We start from the raw sequence: 16341 nt of genomic DNA on the forward strand, positions 1-16341 counted from the left end.
ACAAGGGCTTACAGTCCTTAACATAACCACCTGAGAAATAAGAGTCACTAAGGAGCCAATTTGCTAATTATGGTTGCTAAAACATTAGCTATGACTGACACAAACACATATAAATATATTACATTTACGTATCTACAAGAGGTATATCAGAATCATGGCTTAATACATAAGTACCTTCCCATATTATAGGCTTTGATATGAAAAAAAGAACTTCTAAGGGAATAATCTAAACAAAATTTAATGGAAAATGGTTAAACACTAGTATACTGGGAAATTATAGTTAAATGAAGTAAAAAGAACACTGGGCTTAGAAATCAAGAGGAATTATGGATCTAGGAACTTTAGATAGTATATACCAGAAATCTGAGGTCCAATATATTAAATGGACTTATCCAAAGTCATTTTTGTTTAGCTAAAAAGATTAAGTGCTTTATTATTTGCCCTGCCCTTTCATCCCAAACCAGTGAAGCAAAAATGTAAGGAAAATATTGAATCTGGGGAGAAGGGACAGTGAATGGGCAGAAAGTAGAAGGTAAAACAGAAGAAACTGACTTCTGCACTTCAAACTCCAATGAGCACAATGGCATTAGTTACTGTCATCTGAACAGAAAGACCAAAAGGGTTGGTGGATGACCAGCACAAAGTCTCCTTTAATTATCCTTTGCTTTCACAGAATTACATATGATCATAAATAGTGACCACTTATAACAAGCTGTTTCCTTTTTCCCTCCAATACTTCTACTTAAAATGACATAATTTTCTACCCTCTAATAACAGGTGGAACTATCATGGGGCTCCAGGAGCACGTAAGGAACACAGAAGGTTTAAAATATATGTGTGTGTGTATATATATATACAAAATTAAAGACAAATATTCCAAAAGAGAAAAATTCTTAAAAATTCATTCCCTTTATCATTTCATAAACATTTTCTGACATAACTAATGAGATTCAATGATTTTATCTTGAGCTCAGAATCACCAGGGCTCAATTAGCAAAACTTCTGCAAGCTGGGCTAGGGTAGGGGATGGGGTAGAGAATGATGGCTATCACAATATTCAGTAAGTACTTTCTGCAAGACCTACCTTCTCACCACTTGAGTAGAAGAAATAACGCAATCGGACTATGTTACAGTGGTCTAGCTTTCTCATGATTTGGAGCTCTCGGTTCTGAAAAGGAAACACATGAAAATATTTTTTAAAGGATATATGCTATTCACCATATTGACTAAGATGCTAAGATTTCATAACATTAAACAATACAAAGAGGAGGCTATGGATATGTTTCCAAAAAGTATGGTCTGGGGGTGGGGGCCTGGACAAAATAAGTAGGGGAGTAGGAGGTACAAACTGCCCACGTGTAAAATAAATAAGTCATGGAGATGAAAAGCAAAATATAAGGAATATAGTCTATAATACTGTAATATACTTATTGTGGTGAGAGTTTCATAATGTATATAATTGTTGAATCGCTATGCTGTACACCTGAAATTAATTCAATATTATGTCAACTATACTTTAATTAAAATTTTTAAAAATTAAAAAAATAACAAAAAAAATTTTAAACAAAATAAAAAAGTATGGTCTATAAGACCACTGCTAACCTGCGACTGATTTGTTAATAGTCTGTTACTAGTCTAGTTTCTACTATTCTGCAAGATACAGAATTGAACATAAGTGCTTAGAATGTTTTAGAGCAATTTGACAGAATCATTTCATATCTGTGAATCTTATAATAAAGAGTGGGGCTTACATTTTGCATCTTTTTAAATTTCACTTTTCTAGTAACTGATTTGTATTTTACAACAATATCAGTCTTTGATGAGCTGGAAATATATATATTTATTATTTTCTATATATAGAAATATATTTTTTATTTATATATAAAAATAAAAATAAAAATATTTTTATTAAATAAAAATATTATTTTCTATATATATAGAAATATTTTCTATATATATTTCTAATATGTATTAAAAAAGCTTTCTAAGGTTTTAAATAAAATATATAATATATAATATAATAAATATATATTTATTTAAAACCTTAGAAAGCTTTTTTTTTTAAGATGTTATTTATTCATGAGAGACACAGAGAGGGGGGCAGAGACATATGCAAAGCAAAAAGCTGGCTCCCTGCGGGAAGCCTGATGCAGGAATCCATCCCAGGATCAAGACCTGAGCCAAAGGCAGACGCTCAACCACTAAGCCACCCAGGTATCCCAGAACTGGAAATTTTTAAACTAATACTTCACCACTAATAGCTTGAGAAGCAGTGTGTATAATATGTAAGAGATATCTGGAATGAACTATTACTACTGTAGTCTTTCACAAGTGTAATAAAAATCAAACTCCTCACTGAACAAATGAATTTGGGGGCAAAGGGCTCTGACAAGCCCTGCTATCTTCCAAGATATGGTAAAAAAAAAAAGAAAAGAAAAAAAAAGAAAAGAAAAATCTGAGAACCTCATAAGAAGGGCTCAGTTGCTAAGTTAAAATATGGCATACTAGAAATTGTACAGTCCTGATAAATTTATAGACCACACAAATAATTTTTCCTTTGGGGAGTTTCAAAGTTATGTTCATTCTTCATGAAAAGAAAGCATTAAATAATATGATGCTTAAATAACAACATAAGTTTTTGCAGTCATAAATAACAAAATAAGTTTCTGCAGTCATAAATTTGAAGAGTATATATTAACAAAGAAGATAAATTTTAGGGTCTCCTGCATGGCTCAGTGGTTGAGGTTCTGCCTTTGGCTCAGGTCATGATCCTGAGGTCTTGGGATCAGGCTCCCCACAGTGAGCTTGCTTCTCCCTCTGCCTATGTCTCTGCCTCACTCTCTGTGTCTCACTTGAATAAATAAAATCTTAAAAAAAAAAAAAGTAAAAAATTCTTTTATAGAACATCAATCTTTCATCCCATTACTTGTTATAAAATGTTTATAGTTGAAGAAATAAGCAGATACCACACAATTATACAGTATAATTGCTTTGATAAAGATAGGTCACATTCTGAATTTTGACTGTGGTAGAGGAGAACACAAAATAACAATTTCAAAACTATGTCTATTTGCATTTTAAACTGATGCTAAGTCTGGAAGTGTGTCTGCACTTTGCCAGTTCACATCTACGTAGCTAGTTTTGTGGAAGAACTGCTAGTAAGCTAAGACTCACTGCTCTCATGATGTGCATACACTTAAGATTGTTTTTCAACAGAGCCAACTATGTTAAAATAAGCTATTTTTCCGGACTCATTAAGAGAGTTATAAAGGAGAACTATTAAATTCTCAGATAATGGAAGTTGTATACGTTTATGCATACTTTTACCGGAAAGAATGCAAAAGTGAAGCAAATACATGGACCTAAATATTCATCTACCCTTACTTTATCAGATTCTATTCTTCTTAAGTCTTAAATTTTCTCATCTTAAAATTCCCTATAAGGTCTAAAATATAAATTTCACAGAGTAACATTTATAAGTATTAATCATGCCAACATTAGGCAAACAAAGTTAACGCCTGAATGAAATTAAATATACAACTATCACAAGCCTAGCCATTGTTACTGAGTCACTTTATTAATTCACTAATGACATACTAATTCTATAGAGAACACAGCTATTCTACAAATATTGTGCATCTATTCTATGCTAGACATCGTTCATAGTGTTAAAGATATGGCAGTAAACAAGATAAAGTTCCTATCTTCATGAAACTTACAGTCTATGAAGGACAGTGAGGAAGAATGTATTTTCATATACCGTAAGGAGACAGAGTATAAAATGGACAAGCAGCTATATTTTGGATAGGGAGGTCAGAGTATACCTCACAAAGGAGGTAAGATCTGAACACAAATGTGTATGATATGATGATGAGAACCATGTGAAAATATGGGAGAAGAGCACTACAGCTTATAGGAACTTCCAAATGTAAATGGCTAGAGGTGGACGTGACATATTCAAGAAATACAGCTAGAAGAATTACATGATTGTAGCACATTGAGTAAAGGAAGAGAAGAAAAGTTCAGAGAAAGTAGGCAGGGGGTAGGTCTATAAACTCTTTTAATCATGGTAATAAACTGAGTTTTACATTAAATGTAAAGGAAAGCCAATGCAGTTTTGATCAGGAAAATGACATAATCTGATTTACCCTTTTTAAAAGATCATTCTAAAAACTGAAGAGAATAAATTTGATGGTGAAAGTGGTTCAAGATTTCTGTTTTCTATCTTTGAAGTTTGAAATGTCTACTGGACATCCAAGTGAAAATTCCATGATGCTCAAGGTATAAGTTGAAGCTTGTATGTATCACCTTCATAAAGGAAACTTAAAGCAAGGGAACCCAACGGCATCATCTGGGGAAGAAGTTTAGACCAAAATACATAAATAAATATTCAGAGGTATGAGGAGTAGATCACTTGGAGGAGTCAATGAAGTAGGATGAAAAACAGGAGAAAATGTTATCTTAGAAGCCAATTCAAAAACATTTTCAGAAAAAGGGAGTGACCATTTATGTGGACAGCTGCTGAAAGGTTAAGATAAAAATAGAAAACTGATAATTGCAAAGAGTAAATGCAGGATGCTTGTGACTCTTACAAAAGTGCTTTAGGGGGAACAGTGGTAAGGAAAGCCCGATTAGAGTGAATTACAGTGCGCCTGGAAGACACAGGGGAAGGAATAAGAAGTTAGAAAGTTTAAAAAGAGACAATATTTCCAGCTGTAGTGGAATAAATAGATGTGGCAAATCCACTACCCTTCAAAACACCTATTAAAAGCTAGGGTTGTAAAAAAAAAAAAAAAAAAAAAAAAAAAAAAAAAAAAAAAGCTAAGGGTTCCTAAGTGGCTTAGTTAAGTGTCTGATTCTTGGTCTTGGTGCAGGTCACGATCTCAGGGTGATGAGATACAACCCTGGGTGGGGCCAGGGTTCTTGTTCAGTGGGGAGTCTGCTTGAGTCTTTCTCTCCCTCTGCCCCTCCCCCAGTTCACACATGAGTGCGTAAGCTCTCTTCTTGCTCTCTCAAAAGAAAGAAAGAAATCTTAATTTTAAAAAAAGGACTACACTGTAGAAAACAAACATTTCAAGACTCTAGGAATCAAGGCAACAACAAATCGAGTAGCATTTACTCATGAAAAGCTGCTGGACACTGGAATTGGGACAATAGGGATCAGCAGCCTTTTTTTGCCAGAGGATGCTACTGTCTCCAACCACCACTGCCCAGCTCACAGGTTGAGGCAGTTTTACCAGGGCAGAGTTGGCCATGAAAACCAGGAATTTTGCTTGGAAGGGCGCTACCATCATTTAGAAAAGAGAAAAACCCATGTCCAGTGGCACAGGCAGTAAAAATGGCAAATCTGATAAGAAACAAAGTAAGAAGAAAGCTCATAGTTCTGGTCCCCTGAGGATAAAGTCCCAGCTGGAGAAAATGACAGACTTGGCATAACATTTAAGAAATGTAACAGGGAGATAGATCCTAGACATGAGAAGCCCAGAGGGGCTAAATAAGCCCTCCACATATTCCTGGCTGACTGAAAAGCTGTGCACACATGCAGGGGAATCCCAACAGGCCTCTGAGAAAGTAAAAGCTGAGGCCAAATTAAAAGCTGGCCAAATTTTAAATGGATTCCTCCATCCATGTACAGAACAATAAAAAAATGATGGAAGCCTTATAAATTCAAGATGTTTTAAGCGTAATCTCTAACCAATAACTGGTTTCCTACTAAACTATACAGACACAGCATCTGAAAAAAAAATCAGGCTAAAAAATTAAAATTAGGATAAAAAAATTATGACAGAATTAGGGGCTTCCAGTTGTGAAGGTATTCTACAGATTAGATGCAGATGAGTTACAAAAAAAAAGAAAGAAAGAAAAAAAGGAAAATCCCAAAATAACAACCTTCAGAGGATTAAAAAACAAAAAACAAAATAATCAGAGTTCAGAGGTGCTACACTGTATCATCTGAAAATGTCCAACTGTCAAAAATATAAAAACTTTTTTAAAAGGAAGAAAAGAAAAAAGAAAAAAATGTGAGACATGCAGACAATAGAAAGAGCTGACCTACTCTTAGGTTAAAAAAAAAAAGCAGCTAACTGAAAGTGACTCTGGGTAGACACAGTTGTTGGATTTAGCAGACAAGAATACAAAGTAGCTATTCTACTGGAAAACATAAGGACCTAAAACTATAAAACTCCTGGAAGAAAACATAGGGAGTACATAAGTTTCCTGGCACTGGTCTTGGCAATGAGTTTTTAGATGTGACAGCAAAAGTAAAGGCAACAGCAGCAAAAATAAACAAGTGGGAACTACATCAAATTAAAAAGGTTTTGCAGAGCAAATAAAACCATCAATGAAATCAAAGGCAACCTATGTAATGGAACAAAATATTTTTGAATCATATATGAGATAGGGGTTAATATCCAAAATATATAAAGAACTCAGACAACTCAATAGCAAAAAAACAAGTCAATTAAAAACTGGGCAAAAATCTGAATAGACAGGGATCCCTGGGTGGCACAGCGGTTTGGCGCCTGCCTTTGGCCCAGGGCGCGATCCTGGAGACCCGGGATCGAATCCCACATCGGGCTCCCGGTGCATGGAGCCTGCTTCTCCCTCCGCCTGTGTCTCTGCCTCTCTCTCTCTCTCTGTGACTATCATAAATAAATAAAAAATTAAAAAAAAAATTTTTAAAAATCTGAATAGACATATTTTGCAAAGAACATATAACAGCCAACAGATTAAATGAGTGTTCAACATCGCTAATCATCAGGGAAATGCAAATCAAAACCACAATGAGGTATCATTTCATACCTGTTAGAACAGCTATCATCAAAAAGATAAAGTGGTAAGGACGTGGAGAAAAGGTAACCCTTGTGCACTGGTAATAGGAAATTAAATTAATGCAGCTACTATGAAAAATAGTATGGAGGTTTTTGAAAATATTAGAAACAGAACTACCATGATCCAGCAATGACACTTCTGGGAATATACTGCAAAATTAAAATCATTATCTTGAAGAGACATGTGTACTCTCACATTCACTGACACCATCATTCACAAAAGCCGAGACATGGAAACAACCTAAGTATCCATCAACAGATGAAAGGGTAAAGAAAATGTGATATAGACAGACAGGAATATCATCCAGCCAGAAGAAGGACAACCTTACATTTGCAACATGGATGGACCTTGAGGTCATTATACTAAGTGAAATAAATCAGGCCGAGAAAGACAAATACCATATATCACTTATACATGCGATCATAGAAAGACTAATCTCCAGGGGCTGGAGAGTAGGGAAAAGGGGAGATGTTGGTCAGAGTACAAACTTCTAGTTACAACATGAATAAGTTCTGAGAATCTCACCTACAGTATGGTGATTATAGTTAATAATACCAAATGTATATTTCTAAGTTGCTAAAAGAGTAGATCCTACACATTCTCATCACAAAAAGAAATGCTAAAAATTATAGGGATGCCTAGATGGCTCAGCAGTTGAGCGTCTGCTTCAGCTCAGGGCATGATCTCAGGATCCAGGATCAAGTCCCGTATCAGACTCCTTGTGGGGAGCCTGCTTCTCCCTTGGCCTGTGTCTCTGCCTCTCTCTCTCTCTCTCTCTCTCTCTCTCTCTCTCTCTGTGTGTCTCTCTCATGAGTAAATAAATAAAATCTTAAAAAAAAAAAAAAGGTAATTATAAGGTGTGACAGTTAATGGTATGGTGGTAATCATTTTGCAATATATAAATACACCAAATGAATGTGTACACCTTAAACATACAGAATGTTTTATATTAATTCTATCTCAGTAAAGTGGGAAAAATTTTAAAATAGTGAATATATTCAAAGAGTTAAGGGAAATCATATATTAAAAATTTTTTTAAAAATATTTTATTTATTTATTCATGAGAGACACACACAGAGAGAAAGACAGAGAGAAAGAGAGAGAGGGGGAGAGAGAGAGAGAGAGAGAGAGAGAGAGGCAGAGGGAGAAGCAGGCTCCGTGCAGGCAGCCTGATGCAGGACTCGATCCTGGTCTCCAGGATCATACCCTGTGGCGCCAAGCCAGTGAGCCACCCAGCTTACCCCCACTCCATGTATTAAAAATTAAGGGAAAATATGGCAATTACATAAGTAGGAAATTTCAATACAGAATATACTAACTTCTAAAACCTGGAAATACTAGAGGTGAAAGTATAACAAAGTGAAAGATTAACTCTGGGCACAAGATAAGATTTGAGATGACATTTTAAAAAAAATCTGTGAACTTAAAAATAGAGAAACAAATTATCCGGCTAAAAGAACAAAATGAAAAAATGACTGCAGAAAAATGAAGAGGGCCTCAGAAGCCTCATGTAGGATAATAGTACACCTACCAACATATGTATAAAGGCAGCATAAAAAAAAAAAAGAGTAAAAAGAAAACGGAGAAAAAATATTTGAAGAAATAACTGCTGAAAACACCCAAAATTTGATGAACAACACTACTCTATTAACCACAAAGCTTAATGAACCCTAAGCTAAATGAGCCCCAAAAGGATAAATGCAAAGCAATTCACAGCTAGGCACATCACTTTTGAACTGAAGACAGAAAAAAAAAAATCATGAAAGCAGTAACAAAAAGAAGGCTTATAATATACATGGGAAAAACAATAAACAGTTGATTAATCATCAGACTGATGAAGGCCAGAAGGCAAAAAATAAGATAAAATTAAAAAATCCTGTCAACCAGGAAGGCTATATACAGAAAAATTATTCTTTAAACACGAAAGGAAAAATACATTCCCAGATTTATTTTTTAAATCATTTTTTAAAACATTTTATTTATTTGAGAGAGAGAGCACAAGCGGGGGGAGGGGGAGAAGCAGCAGAAGGAGAGGGATAAGCAGGCTCCCCGCTGAGCAGGGAGCCCAACATAAGGCTCAAACCCAGGACCCCAAGATCATGACCTAGGCCAAAGGTAGACACTTAACCAACTGAGCCACCTAGGCCCCCCTCCAGATTGATGTTTAATTGGAGAATACTCTACAGAAGGCCTGACTTTAAGAAATACTATGAGTGTTTCTCAGACTGAAAAGAAATGACATCAGGAGGTAATCTGATCCACAAGGAGAAAGGAGATCACAGAAATGGTAAATATAAATAGGAACATATAAAAGACTATATAAATATATTTTTCTTCCCTTAATTTCACCAAATACGTATATTGAATAAAGCAATTACAATAAGTGTTTTATTAAGTTTATCACATAAATAGATGTAACACACATGACAATAATGGTAGGAAAAGGGGGACGAGAAAATGCAGCTCTGTGAAAAGGTGCTATGTTTTACTGAATTTAGTATAACCTGAATCAGACTGAAATGCACATGGTGATTCCTATAGCAACCACTAAGAAAATAATTTTTGTAATGCTAAAACAAACAAACAAATAAAACAAAACACAACCCTGGACCCTACAATGGTACCTTAAAAAATGAAGGCAATACATGAGAGCAGAGGAACAAAAACATGAGAGATAAACAAAAGAAAGAGCACCATGGCACAGGTAACTCCAACCATAACAAAAACCACACAATATGTAATTAACTAAGCACACAATCAAAGGGCAGAGATTGTTAGACTGGATAAGAAAGAAAACTCCAACTACATTCTCTACAGTACACATACCTTAAATTCAAAGACAGAAATAGCTTGGAAGTAAAAGGATGGAAAAAGATGTATCATGCAAACAGCAACCAAAAGAGCTCTAGAATGGCAATGTTATTAACAAATCAAATCCTGAGAGCTAGAGATTTTCCTATGTCCTATCAGATAAATCACTTCATATTCTAATTCTTTCTAATTAGCTTCATCCTATCTTCCACTCATAACCAATGTAGTCATAACTAGATTCCACTTCTCACTCTTTCTGACCATATTATTTCATTCCCAATTCTAAGCCACTGATCACACCATCACTGGAATGTCTGCACCCTCCCTCCCACCTACACACATTCTACCCATCCTTAAAGTTCCTATTTAACTCCCACCTCTTTCACAAGGCCATTCCTAGCTGCTCTAACTCACGCTAATCTCTGATCTCTTGTTTCCTGCAGTATCTACAAATCTTTTGGAATTTATCATATATTCTCTTGGTTTTATTTTTGCAAACTATCCTTCAACGGTGTTATACGAAAGAATACTTTTCAAAAAGTACCCTACAAAAATCAGATACTATATTCTAGTGACTGTAGAGAAACACACATCCACACCCACACAACTTGTCCAACTAACCTACTATGTAAGTGCCTTATCAGGAAAGATGAATTTTTTTGTATATCCTTCTGTATTAGTCACAGAGCTCTCAAAGTTCTGGTTACTTTGTCTTTCACAGAGTAAATTCCCTGTTTCTGTAATTGCTTCTACCTTACAACTTGCCAGTATTTTCCAAATTGTGGGTTCAGCCAACCAGGATTGAGAATGGGGTGGTAAGGAGAAGAGAAGAGAATAAGAACTTTAATATAGTAAGATTAAGGACTTTTTCACCAAACTTGTTTCAGTTATTTTTCTGTGCACTGGACTGCAACGTAAAATGTATTCCTTACCATAGGATCATAATTAAAAATTTAAAATCCATTTTAGAAAAACAATCTGTCATTGCTTCTCGGCCTTTTGGCTACAATCAAGTGTAGAAAAACAATGTCTATATAAATGCAATTTTTTCCAATATAGGAAAGATTAAAAAAATTACAATTAAACTACATTCTTATTTAACATTCCCATCTAAAAAAAAAAAATAATACTCAAGATGGAATAAATACCATACCTGTATAAGAAAACCTGAAGGCCACATTTAAAGGAAAAAATTATTCTTTTGGTTTAACCAATAGCGATTAAGATATATCCTCCACTAAACAGAGGCTATGGTTCATTTTCACATCATTTGATACCTCATACTTTAAAAAGTGGGGGGAGGGGTGTGTGTGTGAAAACCTCTCAGGAGCTAAAAAGCATTCAAAGGATTCCCAAAAGGGTACTTTATGCACCCTTATGTGAAGTTCAATAAAGGAAAAGCTAACTTTTAGGTGAATTAACAACCAGCAAGCTTAATAATACTGTGGATACGGCTATCATCTTCTTTTCTTCACCAAATTTCATTCTACTGATCTTTCCTACCATAGAAAGCTCCACTTTCATAAAATATAGTAAAATAGGATTGACTTCAAAAGTTCTGCTTAAAAAAAAAAAAAAGTTTTGCTTCAAGGACTATTTTTCCAAAACACATCCTCTTCTTCAAAAAAGAATTATCCAAGGGTGTCTGAGTGGCTCAGTCAAACGTCTGACTTGGTCTGGGCTCAGGTCATGATTTCAGTGGTCATAAGATTGAGCCTCAAGTCCAACTCACACTGAGCACAAGTGTTGGCTTAAAATTCTCTCTCCCTCTCCCACTGCCCTTCCCCCACTTTCTCTTGTGCATGCATGTTCTATCTCAAATAAGATAAATAAAATCTTCCTTGAAAAAGGATTATCCAAAGTTCCATCAACCATCCTTTGTAATCACACTAGGGCTGAAAAATTGTTTAATCCATCTCTAAATCTTTGATTCCACAGTAAATTCAGATGCCCCCAAATACCCTACAATTGGCTAGAATATCATCTCAAAATAACTCCACATGTACAACAAATATTCTGAATGTGTCAGAGTCAGGGCTCTGAGTATATGAAAATTCACAGTCCTTAAAGGTTTCATATTCTAATGGGTAAGCCAATCCAACAATTACAATATAACGTGAAAACTCTAGCTCATTCACAAAATGCTACAGGTAAATGGGGATTGGACCTAAGAAACAGTGGCTTAATTAGTACCTTGAAAAATTCTGGAAAGGGACCTAGTGGAAAGTCTTAAATACAGCACTAAAGGTTTGAATACTACAAGCCATAGGAACAACCAATCTGCTCTAAGCAAGAGATTTGTTTTGGGAAGATCACTGGTTAATAAAATCATTTTTTTAAAGAAGATAAATTAAACTAGGCCCTGCACTGAGGTAGAAAGAGTAAAGATAGAAGGAAGAGAATGGCAGATCAACTGAGAGGCAGATCAACAGTTATTTGATCGCCTGCTGCCATGGGTTTGGTAACTGAAAAGAGGGGAGTGATAACTATCAAGCTTCTGACTCATGTGACTATAAACATGACAGTAGAGTTCACTAGCCTAGGAGGCTGTTTTGGAAGACGGAAGGAAGGAGTTCAGTTTGGGACACATTTATTGAAATGACTGAAGGACACAGAAATGGAATGGTCCAGAAAGCAATCTAATATGTTCATCTTATCCTCTAGTAAGAGGCCTACATGGTTCTTGAAGCCACAGGAGTAGATTAAAATTGCCTGTAAAATACAAAAAAGTAGTAGCCAGAGTTTCCAGCAACAGAAAAGTCTACAAAGGACACTAATAAACTAGTCAGGCAATAGAACCTAGGCAGTGGTGTCACATAAGCCCCATGACAGATAAGACATTCCCAAGAAGATCCTGGAGAATATCAACATACTGTAGGCAGACAGATGAAAAGCAATCATACAAGAAACCGAGAATGTGTAAGGCTGTAAAAGATAAACCACCAAACTAATACTCTAGTGCTGCAAGGGTATTATTATAAGGGTCTGCAAATATTTTCTATAAAGGGCCAGATTATAAATACTTTGGCTTGCAGGCCATAGTCTCTGTTGCAACTACTTAACTCTAGTGGAAAAGCAGTCAACAACGATACGTAAAGAAATGGGTGTGTCTATGTTCCAATAACACTTTATTTACAAAAATAGGCAATAGGTGCACAGTTAGCCATCTCCTGCTCTAGAAGCCAAGGAAAGAAAGCTCCTTAGATATTCAATCTCTTTTGCATTTAGTATATATATATGTGTATATATATATATATTTAAATGTACTATCTATATCTATATAGATATATATAAATTTTTAAATTTATTTTATGATAGTCACAGAGAGAGAGAGAGAGAGAGGCAGAGACATAGGCAGAGGGAGAAGCAGGCTCCATGCACCAGGAGCCTGATGTGGGATTCGATCCCGGGTCTCCAGGATCGCGCCCTGGGCCAAAGGCAAGCGCCAAACCACTGCGCCACCCAGGGATCCCTATATAGATATATATAAACATATAGAGGACTTTCCTTTTTTATATATAAATTTATTTTTTATTGGTGTTCAATTTGCCAACATATAGAATAACACCCAGTGCTCATCCCATCAAGTGCCCCCCCTCAGTACCCGTCACCCCCACCCCCCACCCACCTCCCCTTCCACCACCCCTAGTTCGTTTCCCACAGTTAGGAGTCTCTCATGTTCTGTCTCCCTTTCTGATATTTCCCACTCATTTTTTCTCCTTTCTAGAGTGGACTTTCTAATTTCAACTAATCTTCTAGAAATTTACAATAACATTTTTCTTTGACATTACTATAATTAGATGGTATATAAATAAAAAACCTAAATTGTAAATTATAGTTCTAAAATACTGCTCAGGTAGGCTTAAAATTTTCTACAAAGAAATCCCAATTTTAAAAAAAGATATTTTATTTATTTATTCATAAGACACACACAGAGAGAGAAGCAGAGACAAAGGCAGAGGGAAAAGCAGGCTCGCTGCAAGAAGCCAGATGTGGGACTAGATCCCGGATCCCAGGATCACGCCCTGAGCCAAAAGCAGGCTCTCACCCCGCTGAGCCACCCAGGCATCCCGAAATCCCAATTTTATAGGAAAAATAAACAGGATTCATGCATGCGAATTTCCCCCCTCAGGTGCACAAACAACTTGCCCAGCACATTAAAAGGAAAGGGAAACGACAGAAAGGATGCCTGGAGAGCCTAAAGGACTTCTATTCCCAGTCAGCTAATATGGATTGAAGTAAATATTAAAATGAGGGTTCTTAAATGCTTAGTGTTCAGAGGCCTACGCCTCTTAGTGTAAGTCAACTCTAACTTAACTACAACACTGATTTAACCTTGTATCTCTGAAAGTCAGTAAAAATATTATTATTCCTAACAATGACGGTGCCAACAACTACATGATTACTAAGAATCAAGAGCCAGGTACCCTGCTAAGAGCTCTATCTTCCTGACTTCATTTAATCCTCTCCACAAACCAACTGAGTAGGCAACAATATGAATTCCCACTTAGAAAGGGGGTGAAGGCATAGTGAGGTTAAGGAATTTGCTGGCAAAGAATAGGCACAAGATTTAAACCAGGTGAGTCAGATTCCTAAGCCAATGCTCTTAAGTACCAAGACAAAATGTAACTCAACTCCATCAACTTCATTTATTACTATATGCTTGAGGAATACATTGACAATAAACCAGGACCTCAGTATTGAAAGCACTTACAATTCAAAAATGAGACAAAGACACAAGTATCAAATAATGATACCACATAACAGAAAATGTTAAGTGCCTTTGGAGGTATCAAAAAAAAAATGTGAGAGTTCTGAAAAGATAACACTTCTTCATTAAATTTAAAAGGTTTTTCATGAAAGCGTACACAATTAAGTTGGATATTAACTAGCAATTCCTCCCTTGGACCATTAGCTTTTCTGAATACACCAACAAAAACTCAAAAACTCCTTTCTTCCTTACTAAAAAGAAACTAGAAAGGAGATATATTATCCTATATACCACCAGAATACAACTCAACTAAAATCTCACGCTACTACAGGGATTATGCCAATATGCTATAATTATGGTTTCCACAAAAATAGATGATCAGTTGGTCACTCTTTGAAATGCTTTCTCCACAATTTCTCCTTCCTCCCTAGCCAAATACATTGTTTCTTTTGCTAGTTCTTCCTAATCTTCCTATTTTCTAAACAATGGAGTAGACAGAACTTGGTCTCTCACGGCTTTTCAGTACCTATTTGATCTCTTCCAATTTCAGGACTTTAAAGGCTGATGATGACTCCCAGTTTTTTTTTTTAATATTATTTTTTAAATTTATTTATTATAGTCATACACACAGAGAGAGAGGCAGAGACACAGGCAGAGGGAGAAGCAGGCTCCATGCACCGGGAGCCCGACGTGGGATTCGATCCCGGGTCTCCAGGATCGTGCCCTGGGACAAAGGCAGGCGCCAAACCACTGCGCCACCCAGGGATCCCCAACTCCCAGTTTTATAACCCCAGACTAGATCTGCTCTGTGTACTCCAGAATCTTTTAGCCAACTGACTACTTACCAATTCTCCTATGTCTAATATACATCTCAACTTGACATGTCATGAGCAAAATTCCTGATCTTCCTTAAACTTGCTCCACCCATATCCTGTCTCAATTATTGACAATCTCACTCATCCAGCTGCGCAGATTAAAAATTTTAAAATCTTGAATCTTCTTTCTCTCTGACCTCACCTTCAATCTATCAAGAAATACTGTTGGTTCCACCTTCAAAATATATCCAAAAGGCATGTGGCTGGCTCAGTCAGTAAAGCATATGACTCTTGTGAGTTTGAGCCCCATGCTGGGTATAGAGGTTACTTAAAAACAAAATCTTAAAAAAATGTGTGTGTGTGTGTGTGTGTGTGTGTATCTCCAAGATTCTTTTTTTTTTTTATCTCCAAGATTCTAAGCAATTAATTGTGCTCTTAGGCATTTAGCCCACTGAAATGGAAATTTATGTTCACACAAAAACCTATAAATGAATGTTCATAGCTGTATGATTCAGAATAGCTACCAGATGTCTTTCAACAGGTAAATAGATAAACAAACCATAGTATACCACACTATGAAATACTATACTCAGAAGAAAAAAAAAACTAATTGTGATATATGCAGCAATTTTAATTAAGCTCCAGAGAATTATGCTGAGCAAATAAAGCCAATTCCAAAAGGTTACATACAGTATTTGATTCCATTGATAGACCATTCTTGAAATAACAGAATTATAGATATGGGGAACAGACTACTGGTTGTTGCAAGGGTTTAAACCAAGGGGTTAAGAATGGAGGAATGGCAGGGAGAAAAATGGGTATGGTTATAAAAGGGCAATATAAAGATCCTTGTGATGATGGAACTGTTCTAGTGAATACACAAAATTAGAAATGTTAAAACTGTATAAAAGTACACACACACAAATCAGTACAAGTAAACCTGGGGAAATCTCAACAAGACTGGTGGTTTGTATTAATGTCAATATACCGGGTGTGATATTGGTACTATAATTTCGCAAGATGTTACCATTGAGGGAAACGGTAAAGGGTCCACAGGATCTCTCTGTATGATTTCTTACAGCTGCAGGTATATTTACAATTATCTCAATTTAAAAAATAATAAAAATACGTGTGTGTGTGTGTCTCCCCAAGATATTATCATTTCCCACCACC

The 16341-nt window shown here is 35.9% G+C and overlaps 1 protein-coding gene across 3 annotated transcripts in view; it reads right to left on the minus strand.

Moving 5' to 3' along the window:
* Nucleotides 1–16341, minus strand: part of GSK3B (glycogen synthase kinase 3 beta) — a 203076-nt gene that overhangs the window by 105035 nt on the left and 81700 nt on the right. For all 3 annotated transcript variants that reach the window (XM_025990128.2, XM_025990127.2, XM_025990129.2), the window contains exon 3: nt 1085–1168. In XM_025990128.2, coding sequence (XP_025845913.1) covers nt 1085–1168 — 84 coding nt within the window. The remainder of the gene's footprint in view (nt 1–1084; nt 1169–16341) is intronic.

The sequence above is a fragment of the Vulpes vulpes genome, chromosome 1 (assembly GCF_048418805.1).
Source record: "Vulpes vulpes isolate BD-2025 chromosome 1, VulVul3, whole genome shotgun sequence".
Lineage (NCBI taxonomy): Eukaryota > Metazoa > Chordata > Mammalia > Carnivora > Canidae > Vulpes > Vulpes vulpes.